The sequence below is a fragment of the Haliotis rufescens genome, unplaced genomic scaffold (assembly GCF_023055435.1).
Source record: "Haliotis rufescens isolate VD_foot unplaced genomic scaffold, xgHalRufe1.0.p SCAF_6, whole genome shotgun sequence".
NCBI lineage: Eukaryota > Metazoa > Mollusca > Gastropoda > Lepetellida > Haliotidae > Haliotis > Haliotis rufescens.
The window spans coordinates 18,955,994-18,969,601 of NW_025964334.1; the positions used below are offsets into that span (position 1 = coordinate 18,955,994).

The 13,608-nt window shown below is 37.6% G+C and overlaps 1 protein-coding gene across 1 annotated transcript; it reads right to left on the reverse strand.

Moving 5' to 3' along the window:
* Positions 1-641: 641 nt before the first annotated feature.
* Positions 642-6,866, reverse strand: LOC124111256 (CD82 antigen-like). Its single transcript, XM_048386457.1, has 8 exons — positions 6,527-6,866; positions 5,158-5,364; positions 4,383-4,457; positions 3,693-3,800; positions 3,007-3,069; positions 1,793-1,897; positions 1,268-1,351; positions 642-755 (listed from the first exon to the last, which is right to left on the reverse strand). The coding sequence occupies exons 1-8, from the start codon at positions 6,590-6,592 to the stop codon at positions 684-686; spliced, it is 780 nt and encodes a 259-aa protein (XP_048242414.1). The 5' UTR covers positions 6,593-6,866; the 3' UTR covers positions 642-683.
* Between the last annotated feature and the right edge of the window lie 6,742 nt (positions 6,867-13,608).

Sequence of the window (13,608 nt, forward strand, 5' to 3'; positions counted from 1 at the left end):
GGTGTAAGAACACGTAGGATACATGCTTTCAAGCTCACGCGTATAACCAACCATCTTTATCCTTTCATTATTTTAATAATATGGTTTATAGAAATTGTAGCCAGGTTTCATGACATGATCTCTGAATATATTGACCATGTACCGTGGTCACTTAAAAGATAATTCCGTGGAGACCCCTTAAGCTTCCTAAATATAAATGTCCTCAAAATCCATTCTTTATTAAAAACACAAGTTATTATTAAACTGCCTTCTTCAATTTGACTCCTACATAATAATATTATCTAATTGAACTCTTTTCTAAAACTTTGTTCTTTAAAGAAATTGCAGTTTGAACTTATGGCAATTAATTAGGAATAATGACCAAGTACACAAAATATAATTGATGAATATTTCATTAATTTAAAATATGTCTTCATTTTCTAGCCGAAATGTAAGTGAAGTAACATTGAACTCGTCATTAAATCATATTTTACCTCATCTCTGAATAAGATTCAAGTGAATCCAAGTTGCTTTCTAAAGTATGCTTTATTAGTTTAATGTGGACAGTTCGATTCAGTATTACAGTTCTATGTATCACTGTAACTTAATTACCAATATAACTTCATAAGGCGGCATAGTAATAGTGGATAGAGATTTCAAATGTGCACTTGTTTATTCGACACTGATCGGTAGCATATCACATATTATAATGTAGAATACTGTTCCTTTTCAGCATTTCTTCTGCACAAACATGCGGCAATGATGATTCCGATGATCTGGGAAATAAAGAAGTAAAATTATCTTTAACTTTATATCGTTATCATAAAATTTCCTTCAGAGTTTCTAAAATGTGTCCAGCATGAGAAACACAATTACGGCGTCTCCTCTTAAGGGATAGTCAGCATTATCTGTGTATCATTCGCTTTGATGAAGGCACATATTGATGGGTGGATACAACTGTACCATTGTGTACATGTTTCTATATAACTGTGCCAAGTTGCCTCTCTTGGGCACGCAATGATCGTTGGTTCGAACCCCGGTTCGTTTTGATTATGTTTCCACGTTTGTCAGTACCATATCGGTGATATTACCGGATATGGGCACAAAGAAACACTCACTGTTTGATAGTGTGGCGGACAACCGGCTATAAAAAAATATATTGGTATTGTAATTGATATGGACAACTATTTTGTATTTTCGGTCATATTTCACTCATGTGTTCCGTATGTAATTATTCAAAGATAATCTGCCTAATCAATGTCTGTTTAACTCGCAACAAGATACTTACTGCCAACACAACGATAACGGGGTCAGCAACAAAGCCTGTCTTCGCAAAGAGGAGTAGATAATCACGTAGTTGTGAGGAACATCCCTGTAAGATACACAGACACATGCGTATCAAAATCAACATAAACATGGCCGTACCTGATGTTCACATGCATGTAGTATGCATGTTGGAAAAATAGTTCAGTAAAAACAAAACTAAATTTACATACCATAATGACTTTTCCATGGTCCGATAAATTCCGAGAAGTATTTATTTGAGAAGGGTATGTGTGTATGCTTATATAGGTTTTGGTTATTTAGATGAGACTAAGATATCCAGAACATTAGGACGAGATGTACGGATAACCCATTCACCACATCTTGCATAAAATATTTATGAACCATATAGTTTAAGATACGCTAGCGTTATGATCCTCGGAAATTTTAGAAAAGAATCTCTCTCTCTCTCTCTCTCTCTCTCTCTCTCTCTCTCTCTCTCTCTCTCTCTCTCTCTCTCTCTCTCTCTCTCTCTCTCTTTCTCTCTTACTTTAGAATACATCAGCTGATTCGGGCAGAAGTTGCTGCTGCTGGTCCAACTTGCGTGAAGATCAGTATCAGCTGATGACACACAACAACTAATTGGCAATTTCCCCTGAAACATGATTTACAAATATTTTGACCGTATGGACGGCTGTTTGGTTTGAGAATACATCAATTGTCATGTTTTGCGATTATTAGTGCGTCATTAGTCAGGTGATAATACATCTTTGATAGTAATTTGACATGTTAATCGAAAATTACATTTTTCCTAGCTTTAATGATATTTAGTCCGCTGTTATTGTTCATTATTTTTCAATGCCTTTATTATAAAAAGGTGCATTTACAACACGTCTCACTTCCCTGGCGGAGTTTACTGTGGGCGCGCTAATAATCATCTATATGACGTCACAAAGTTTGTGCACGGGGAATGACATAATACATAAATACGTTGCGAACATGGGTGTAGCGATGCCCATGGCATGCAGGTATCATATACACAGCAGAATAAGCCCATATAGCTCTGAATGTTTTACAACTTGCGGCTTCATCTGACATTCTTTATTGGGAATGTTGCCATTTTAACATTAAGCGGTTGGTGCCCCTATGTGTGCACTGACGTCCTTCGGTACACATTGATCTTGCATGTTTTTATTTTTTGCTACCTATATTAAATATGTCCTGTTAGGGTTGTTCAATGATGTCAATTTTGTTCTTTGAGTCTCATTATCAGTAAGAAAATAATTATTTTCAAGTAATACTTTATTGGAAACATTTGACTATTGTTGAACTCTATTTCACTTGTACTTTTTGACAGAATTGCGGCCATTATCACCGTCCACAGTATCAGGACCACACGTATCTGCAAAAAGTATTCTACTGTCTTCAATCGCTGTTTACCTTTGGTAAATTAAACATCAGGTCATTTTCTATTTGGCTAAGGTCGTTAATATACATTGTGATGACCACTTGTCAAATTTCAATCTTGTAATTTTCAGTGACACCTATAACAATCATAATATGAATGTTATGTTGCATATGATGACGTCACTCGTTGCAAGTGACAATCCACGCCTTAATGAACCAACATGGTACGTTTACAAATACCACCATGGACACGACTTTATAGCCAAAATGGAGGCATGAGTTGTATATCGAACTATAACTCATTACTAATTATTGTTTACAATACCTTCTTTGAAACAATGAAATCACGGTACACACCTTATCATTGCCAGTAAACACCGCATCATAATCTCTGTAATCGAAAACGCCACAGCAATGTAACTGTAAAGATAAGGATTCGGTGTTAGATTGGACCCCTAGACTGAAAGGTAGAGTGAGGGCTTTTTAAGTCTGTTACTTGTATATGCATATGAAATGCACATACATTTTTTATAATGGAGGACATGCTATCAAAACAATGACATTTTCTGCTTTATTAAGTGAGGTTGGATAATGAATAGTTATGTAAATAAAAGAGGCAAAACCTTTGCAATAATCATAGTTTTACGATTTCGACAATATCATGGCCATGTATGTATGTACATGTTGCCCCGTGCATAAAACACTAGTCAGTAATCTACAGTTAACACATGACGGGATTCATGTCAAAGAAAAGCAAATATAAACATCTTGTATACGGTCTTAACAAATCTTAAAATAAACATAAAAAAGATCCGTGAAATTACTTTATTTTCTTAGATAATAACGTTGTTCTGCTCGAGTGAGCTACATGTACAGTTCCTGCACAGACAAACCACATCATTCATTGGCGTGACAACCATAAATTTTCTGAAATATTGCCGATGGTGCGTTTCAATTCAAGTAAAGTAGCATTGGACACATTGGTTTGAGTATCGTTTTCCTGATTAAAGGTACATTCTGCCCATAAAGCTGTTTCCTGTTACCTGTTTTTGAACATAGTCCCAAGGTTTGGTGAACTCGGTAGCATTCTCGCTGTTCTTGTTCTGCAATCGGTTTTTAAGGGTGCTACTGAAATGGTCTATATCCTTTCCCTGAAAACATTAAACATATGTATGAACGGGTTCTAAAATATAAAGAAATGTCTGTGATTTAGTCGTTCACGACTAGCCTCAGCACCATCCTCCCCCTTCTGAAGATAACACCTTTGGGGCGTATTTCCTGAAGGCGCTCGAAAATGACGTTACATGTCTCTGATACTATGACTTTGTTGATGCCCGAATAAATCCTGGAACTATCATCCCCACTAAGACAGCATATATGAAACTTTGAGCAAAAGGTTAAAATTACATGAGTCAAGAGAAGACAAACGTCAGAAACAATTGCACACTAGGTGGAGAACAGACAAGTATAACAATATTGAAAGTGAGAAATCTGTTAAAGTGTTCTAAGTGTTGATGGGTGTGTGGGATGGTCCCGTGAGCTGCAACCCTTGATTGGTGATGTGAGATGCGACTCCTGGGCAGTCCAAAAGTCTATGATCAATGTTTCAAATGCATCTAAGATTATAATTCTTGCCGTAAAAAAAGAACTATGCCATTCTTTATATTGTTTTGCGGGGTAACCGTGTTAAAATGATGAAAGGATATGTCCTACACATTGTGGGTTAGACCTACCAGATCAAAGTACTTGGCTGCCGATATGATGAACACCAGTATTACGATGGGGATGGTCAGGGACAAGGCGATGTACTGAATAATTAAGAGCACACTATTATACGACATGAACATTACATAAGAGCTAAAAAACAGTGTCAGGTACGCAGTTTCAACGTACCCTTGGGGCATGGACTGTTACTTGTGCTATTACACACACTGGTTTGTCTGTTACATATAGCGTTTTTAAACTGTTGCTTAAATATTGTTTCGGTATTGTAAAATAACATTCACTCATACCTAAGTATTATTACACCATAAGGGATTCAATTGGACAGATGTGATCAGGGGCCTGTGTGAACGAACATGTCATGGTAAGTAATCATATACAATATATTGGAAAGGATTAGGGGTGACTAAGGGGTTGTTTCTACTCTTCAGTCTTGTGTCAATGTATAATGCTGTAAAGCATTACCTTTGCTTATATGCAACTGAGCCAGAAAATACCATAATGAACTGTAGTCCTTGCTAATGTGTTCACTAATGTGTCAATGTATAATGCTGTAAACCATTATCTTTGTTTAAATGCAATTGTGCCAGTACATATCCTCATGAACTGTAGTCCTTGCTATGATGCTATTGTAGTAACTGATATTTCTGTGATCTAGTATCGTTGCTTGGATGCTATTGTGTCATTGGGTAAAGTGGTGAACAATTATCCACGCTTTTCTATAATTATATACAGCAACAAGTAAAATGTTATGAAAAATGTTAGTAAAATGTTGTTTGTTCATACCATTCCTAGCAAATACTTGTTCCTGGCAGCAGCTCCGACACAGCCACAGAAGCCAACAAAGACCACAAGGGCCCCAATGCCAATGATGATCAAGGCGCTGTTGGCGAGAAATGTACTACTTCCATCCAGCTTAATTTGAGTGATGTAAGTAATAAAGGGGTTCACTTTGAGAAAAATGCCAAGTCCTATTGTGGCTATTCCGACAATCTGTAAAGATTCAAGATCTCAATACATTATCATTGTGACATAGAAGACGTTCCCGGTTAATATATTCAGAAAATATGCATAAATCACATTTCAGTTGCAAATGTGCTTCTTGTAAGAGGATATTTCAGCACTAGTGCACAAAACCATACCAGAATACACACTCAACACATTGTACAGCTTTGGGGAATCGAATTCGGCTCTTCGTAGTCACAAACTCAAAGCTTGCTGGATTCTCCGGGCCTGTATTGTATTATGAGCACAAAGTTCACGAGTAAAGGTAGTAATACTGGTGTATTACGGTGTCCTCACTCACTCACTCATAGTGCTGACTTTAAAAGCATTAAGTTTATATGTGAAGACGTATTACCTGCCCTGTCCGGTATGGTAACCAAACGTAAAGATTATATTTGCATACATTACAAACATAAACAAAATCATATGAAATCTCTGCTGATAGGCATACACTGTAAATATATAAATCTGAATTGTACCTCAAACGTTGTGAAATGAAGAGAACAAAGGCTTGAGTTTAGAGGATATTGCTCAACATGAAGGGAACATTGAAGTTTTATGGATAGATTATTGTCACTCTGAATCTGTATGCATATATTTAAATATGAAGCAAACGAGGCTGTTTCTCTCGTCTCTTTTATGGCGACCTCAGGTGAATAAATCAGTGGAAGGTCACAGGCTATTTGACCATTACCGATTAACATCAGATCATTTATGTACCTGAAGCTTAAGTGAAACGTTTTTGGCGAAATTGGATCAGCAAGGAGGGGAGCTGAAATTAATGTTCACATGAATGTCTGCATGAAATGCGTCACAAAACTAATGCGAGTGCCATCTTTTAGCCTAGAATGCGTCATGAAATTAATGAGTGAGTGAGTTAATGCTTTACGTCACATCGGCAATATTTCAGCCATGTCGTGACGAGTATGAAATTAATATATAAAGTAATCATCATATAATTCAGTAAGGTATGATAACGGTTCTGTTGAATAATAACGTTTGCTGTTTCCTGCTGTAGTTATTTGACAAGGTTACAAAGAAAAACACATTGTAAATTTTGCTTGAGTAACTAGTTGAACAGACTTTAATTGTATCAAATAGGAGGGTTTCAGAAAAGTTTATATTTAGGTGAGGAGGAAAAGCAACTTACAGCAAATATGACATTGAAGAAGATGAAGAGGCACCTGAAGGTCTTTGTACACCAGCCCAGCTCCATCTTAGCGTGTGTAGTCTTGAGGAATATGGCTCCAGGTGTAACAGATGTAGGTGAGAAGTTTGACCTTAGAGTTTACCTCTGAAGCAAAACATAATTCATATAGGCAACTAATCTAAGTTGAGACTGTCATGTTGGTAGGGCTTATCCGTACATTTCCTAGTGAACTATTTATATCAAACATCAAACACATGAGCATAGAAAGAGGAAACCCATATGTCTTGACTATGTAAACAAAAGCCACAAAACATTCTCCATAATCATCAGAAATATCTGCTAAAAGCAAAGTCCATTGTATGATTCAGACTCTATGATCAGCATTTGTTTGGGAATCATCATGAAATAATGATGACACCAGCTGATCGAGAAAAGGTGTGGATACAACCCAACCGGTGGCATACCTTCGAAACACGCAAAACGGTTAGTCATTTGTTCACTTGCGAAAAGCTAGGAACATGTTTTACAAAACAGGGAATTGCATCAGACTTAATGTTGGTCACTGATGCAACAAATGTCGACATGTCTGCTATAAAACATGAAACCCGGATCAACAACGGTTGTATGCCACTCTTTGAATGTATTTTGAAGAAAGAGCATGTTTGAATGTATCTCAAAAGAGCTGGACCACCAAAGGTTGGAGCTGCTGGAACATTGCTCGACATTCAGGGAAAGTTGACTATCCGAATGTTGACGCCATCCTTATCATACAGTCTTGTGGAGATGTGTTTTGTCACATCTAAATTTGTATGCATATATCTAAATATGAAATAGATGAGGTGGTTTCACTGGTCTCCTATATTACTAATGCTGGTGGGTAAATCTGCATAAAAAGCCGATCAACAAGAAGAGGAACATAATTGGTGCCCATGGGAATGCCAATAACTACTTCTTGTGTACATGTTTTATCCCCAACTGTCACCATGGATGTTTTCAATGAGGAGGTCCAGCATTTCACATGTTGTTTGATCAGTTAATTTTATTTACTTTCATTTTTGACAAATTGCCTAGACCTGAAGATAGAGATGTAAATATAGCTATGGCAACCACGATTAGGAACAAATGTCCCATCGATCAAGGAATGAAGTTTTCCCCCAAGTTTGTAGTGTGGGGTTGTGGTACATGTATACAAAGGTGTAAAATCAAATATTTTGACACAATTCAACTTGAATTGGTTATTTTCTGAGATTGCACAAATTCAAGCAAATCCTTCGAATTTGTTAGAATCGACATTGTGAGAATTCCACTTGTCTCAAATACAGTCTGTGGATATATAGTAAGTGTTAAATATATTATTGATTATGGTTAATCTTTGAGACAAGGATCAGGGATTTGTGGCTACGTATGCAGAACCTGCAATATGTCGTTCTGAGTACGGATTTTAATGGAGCTTTGAAAACCAGTAAAAAAGGAAATGGACATGTCTTCATGTGTCATGCCAAAAGTATCTCAGTTAACATACTGACCTTATCTGTTGCATCACTTAATATGTAACTCATACCATTTTCTCCAATCAAACACTCAATTAATTGTATTTTACTTTTAGAGTTTATCAGTGGGAACTACGACACACACATCATGGAAGTTCAGACAGACTTGGATGACTGAAAGATGGGACAGAATAGGTTTATTTCCATTCTGGTTCCTCTCTTCAGTTGTGCATTCAGCCAATTACAATATCACGCACGGAATAAGTAGGGAAGTCACTTGTGGTTATGACCATCATATTGGTAGCAGATTACGTCTTCGGAGTCATACATAGTAATAGTCAAATCTTTATATTTACTTAAGAATTGACCTTCACTTTGTGTGAGTTCATTGGAGTATGAACCTTCATAGAGTGAGGGCCAAACTGTATGAACGTCGGAGCTTGCACCCCTTGGGCCATGTGGGCTTTTTTTACAAACTGTGGTGACCGTAGATACAGTCACATATTTATCTTCAGAGGTCAATTTACCTAAAATGAAAGTAAATGCCATCTGCCGTTTACTGATAAAAAACAGTATGTGCAATGCTGGACTTCATTGACAACAGGTAAACGTTGGGGGTAAGACATTTTGGAAAGAAGGAGGCATTCCCATGGGCACCAAATGTGCTCCCCTTCTTGCTCATTGTTTTCTTTATGCCAATGAATCGGAATTTCTGCTCGGATTGGCAAAGTCAAAAGAAGTTTAACTTAAGCTTCGATGATCTGATATCGTTCAAATAACCATCCAATTTCAAATACCCTTCCTCTGATTTACCCACCTGAACAAGTAATAAAGGAGACCGTTGAGACTGCCTGTTTCATATTTAGATCTATGCCTAAATAAACAGGTTCACACTTTCCACAAGACTGTATGACAAGAGAGATGACCTCACCTCACCACTAGTCAACTTTCCCTTTATGTCGAGCTATTAATGCAGCTCCGTCATTTGATGTTTACATTTCACAACTTTTGAGGTACATTCGAGCATTCCCTTTCTACCGAGATTTCAAAGAGCGACATACGACTCTGACAACTTTCAGAATAGATTTCTTTTTATTATGGATTTTGTTCTCGCTAATACTTTCAGCTTATCTTATAGATCGAACAAGAATGATAAAAATAAAGTAAAGAACACCATCCCAAAACCTGTTTGGTGTCATCCATGTTTTTTTAATGATGTACAGGTATGTTCCTCATAAAAACTTCTTATCCCTCGGATAGTGGCCAAAAAAGTTCAGTTCAGCCTCAAAGTTCAAGTGAGTGTACAGCGTTTGTTGGTCTGTCACCGATCTGTCGTGACTCCTTCTCTAAACCAGATGAGTGTATATGAACCTGACACTTTATCGTTACACGACTTTGTTCGCTGTTTATAAAATGGAATTTTACTTTCAAAATACACAACCGAAATGAATAAAGAATCTTTTCGGAAACTTACATATTTCTCGGAAACCTTAAGGTCGACCATGTGTTCTTCTTAAAATTGAAACATTGATAATCACATAATGGACAAATGCAACATAGATTAAACTGATTTTGCTTTTACAAATACGTCATTTATTTAGGCATCACCATAATCTCCACTGACCTTAAGCGACTATGTTATGAGAACATAAAATCTTATATCTCAGGAACCTCTGACTAAAAGTGGTGATACCCTGAATGTGCATTGCCGCATTAATGCTCTCTAAACTGACTTCATTGAATATAGTTCTCGCTCTCGCTCAGTTATTATAGGTACAAAAACGTATAACCCTATTATCAATGGTGACTGACTTACTGTAGGATTCAATTTCATTACACGTTCATTCTATTAACAACAAAGGCAATGTGGACCCAATTTGAATGTACAGGGTAACAATCCATTCACAGAGGAGGCCTAACCTCATGCTAACATAGCTGTCTCACCTGTTTTGCGCTGCCAGATTACACAGTGTCTCGAGGCATACACAACGTATATGTACGCACAACTAGTAATAATAGGTACAGTGCGATACCTTATATTGTAATTTCACTGAATATGTCGTCCTAATATAATGCAGGGTGTGACTGATCATGAATTACAACGATATTAAGTGGCTTTCAGGTTTATAATTAAAAATATATTAACACAACCGTTCATATAACGATGACCACGCCAAGTATCAACTTTCAGGTCAAATTTCGAATTCATGTGACCATTCAGATTGCCTGAAATCACCATAACGGATTTATTTGACAAAATCAAATGTTATGAAGGAGGTTGTGCAGAAACAGATACAGATAGCTTAGTATCCACAATATGACCTTGGGGACAACAAACCAAAGATCATACTTAGTGCGTAAGTTGGATTCGAATAAATATAAAACGTCAATGTCATACAAGAGTCAGGGCATCCACCGAAACCGATTCCATTCGGTGCAAAAGATAAGAAATAACTAATCTAGTAATAAGGTTTTAAAGGGCAGGTTCAACCTGGGTTTTTTTACTTTGTCAATGCGAAATGTTAATATTCAACATGAAGAGTATTTACCGAGTAGTTTCGATGAAAGTTGGAAGAGCCCATGCGCATTTGGACACATCCTTATCTTTAACAGTGACATTTTGTCGGTTTCTATTTCACATGCATCAAAGCCACCTTTGCTAAAACTGGGCAAATATTGGGGAAATATAGGGGAACGTTTGAAACAAATAGGGGTGTTAAGGAATTTTCCTTGACTTACAACTAAAGATACAGCTGTATAATGGAAATTTGTGCTTACCAGATACAGGTGTTTAATTGTCAATGGACATTCACTATCTTTCCTGACATTTCTATGCACGGGAAGCATCCTTATGAGCAATATCAGTCCATTCAATTCCTAATCAGTCCTAATCTTGCTTCAAACTGAATGTCTGAATGGCCGTGGGGGTTATTGACTAGATGTGGGTGACATGGCTGGATACCAAACCTCAGCGCAGAGAAATGACAGGAACGTTTCACTACCTTTTTGTTTTGCTCCTACAAAAAAAAATCAAAAAAATCTAAAGCACCTAGGTAGTCAGTTGTGCCATAAAAATATGTCAAGTATAGGGATAAAATGTCAATATAGAAAATATTGGGAAAGTTAAAAATATAGGAATCTATAGGTATTAAAGGAACGCTGTTATGCCTGTATTTCATAACACAAAACCCAGAATGATATTCAGCTATGTTATATAATTCAAATGAGCACCCAAATTGAATGTGAAGAAAAACAGCCCATTCTCACTCGTAAGTGTGCTATCTCACGTGTCTTGCGCTGCCAGCATACTCGGTGTCCATGACTAGCAATTCCCAATATAGTGTGATACCTTTTATTGCCTTTATACTGCATATGTCGTCCTTGTATAATGCAGGGCGTCCATTGTCATGAGCTATCATATTAAGTGGGTTTCAGATATATAATTAATGAAAAGGTTATTAACGCTTACTGGAAAGTGGAAACCATGTTCAACTCACATTTCGAATTTATGTGACTATTCAGATACCAGCAATATCATATGGCCGAATTCATTAACAAAATAAAATATACGTAGAGAGGTTGTGCAGAATTATATTCATATGTATAGCTGATTATATCTCTAATATGTAGTCTATATAACAGAAAATTATAACATGATACGACTAAAATGAGCAACACATAAATGAAGCCTGCAAAATGCTTTTGAAACCATACTTTATAAAATTTATGTTTATTCTGTTATTGGCAACCTCCTCGTGGTGAGTGCTGGCTAACGCTAATAGCTCTTCCCCCGTGTAGAACCGGGGCAGAATGTGTCCACAGCACCCCATTGCTGGTCATAAAAGGCGCCCCAAACACCACTTCGACCCTTACTTCACCTAGACGGGTGGTAGAATGGGCCCAGTTCTATCAATCCGCTGGTCACGCCATGCCCTGTGTATGGAAAACGTTCATGTTAAGCATGTTCTGTATCTTTGAATGCTGTAAATGAATGTTCTCACTGAAAATTATATGTACAATGAATGTCCCATGCCAGAAGGCGGTGGCTCATGGGCCAATCTGGTAATGTTGACCTCCAAACTCAACATGTATCCAATTTCTTGTCATGGGCAGAACCAGCCTGGCATTATTTTGGTATACAGACCTTGCTGTTTGTGTCATATTTTCTGGAGTATAACAACCCTGTAGCCCTGGTGTTTGCATCTTGGAGATCCGGTGCATTGCAACACTGTCTATTATGATACTCATGGTGGATGGGGAGCAGGGTTGCTGAATCACTTCAAAATAATCATGGCTCACTCACACTCTGGTTAAAAAAGACGTCATTTAGACTCAAGTTTGTCTGATGAAGCTAATACTCTTGATTCCTGGGCTCGATTCCTTGTGATCGAAGCCACAGATCATGAACCACTCAAACTAAATCCCTTTGCTATACCCAAAGCTATTCATGGATATTGTGGAGAAGTTAAAATGTCACACGATTGCGTACTAGATCTCTTCTGGTGGAATGTGCGAGGAAACAGCAGTCTCACAATTTATTATCTATCAAACACTTTGCTAATATTGAGGTTACTGTTTTTTAAGCATAGGACGTTGAACTCTTGTGGTGGCATTGTTCGTGACAGGACACGTTCCCTTTCAGACGTGAGAGAAGATGAAATTGTTTCTGAACTAAAAAATCAAGGAGTACAAGCCGTCAAACGTTTCACTTTTGCTCGTCCGTCGGTTCCAAATTCAATTAAAGCAGGTTATGTCAACATCGGAGTGGAGGTGTATGTTCTCAATCCACTCCGATGCTATAAATGTCAAAAGTTTGGTCACGGTTCGAAAACCTGTAGACGCCCTGTTGTTTGTCATCATTGTGGTTGCAACCATGAGAGTGCGGATTGTACTCACGATCTCAAATGTGCCAACTGTGAAGGCCAACACATGGTCTCTTCCAAATCCTGCCCAGTATTTCAAACCGAGACGAAAATACGTAAATGTGAAATTAACATCTCTTTTGCAGACGCTAGGGAGCTTGTTGCCAGTCAATCAACAACTCTAAACTATTCTGCTGTTTTGACCAAATCTGCTAAAAACTTCTAATCGGTACTGTGTCAAACCGATTTGACATGGGTCAATTCTGACCGACCTGTTGCATGTGCTTCTGTCATTGATATTCCAATCTCTGACAGTAAATCCGCATCATCACCCTGTTGTGTTCAGGCTGAGAATCAGACTTCGTCTGAGGCATCTCCCGAAGAACCATCTATTCGGGAACGTAAATTATCTAAAAAGCAATGGCAAAGGTTAAATAGGAAACAATCATCTAGCACCACCTCTTCTTCGGAAGTATCTCTTCACAACTCCTTAAGTGCTTTAGACATGGGGTTGACTCCATCGCCAGGCAGTAGCGATAGGAGTTCATCTTACTCACGTTCACGTGAGCGATCACCAATTGAGCCACCATGACCCACTCATCCAATTTAATTCAATGGAACTGTAGAGGACTTAGGAATTATTATACTGAGTTACAACTCTTAATTCAGGATTTTAAGCCATCTGCCATATGTTTACAGGAAACATATTATAAGGATACTGACAAATGTG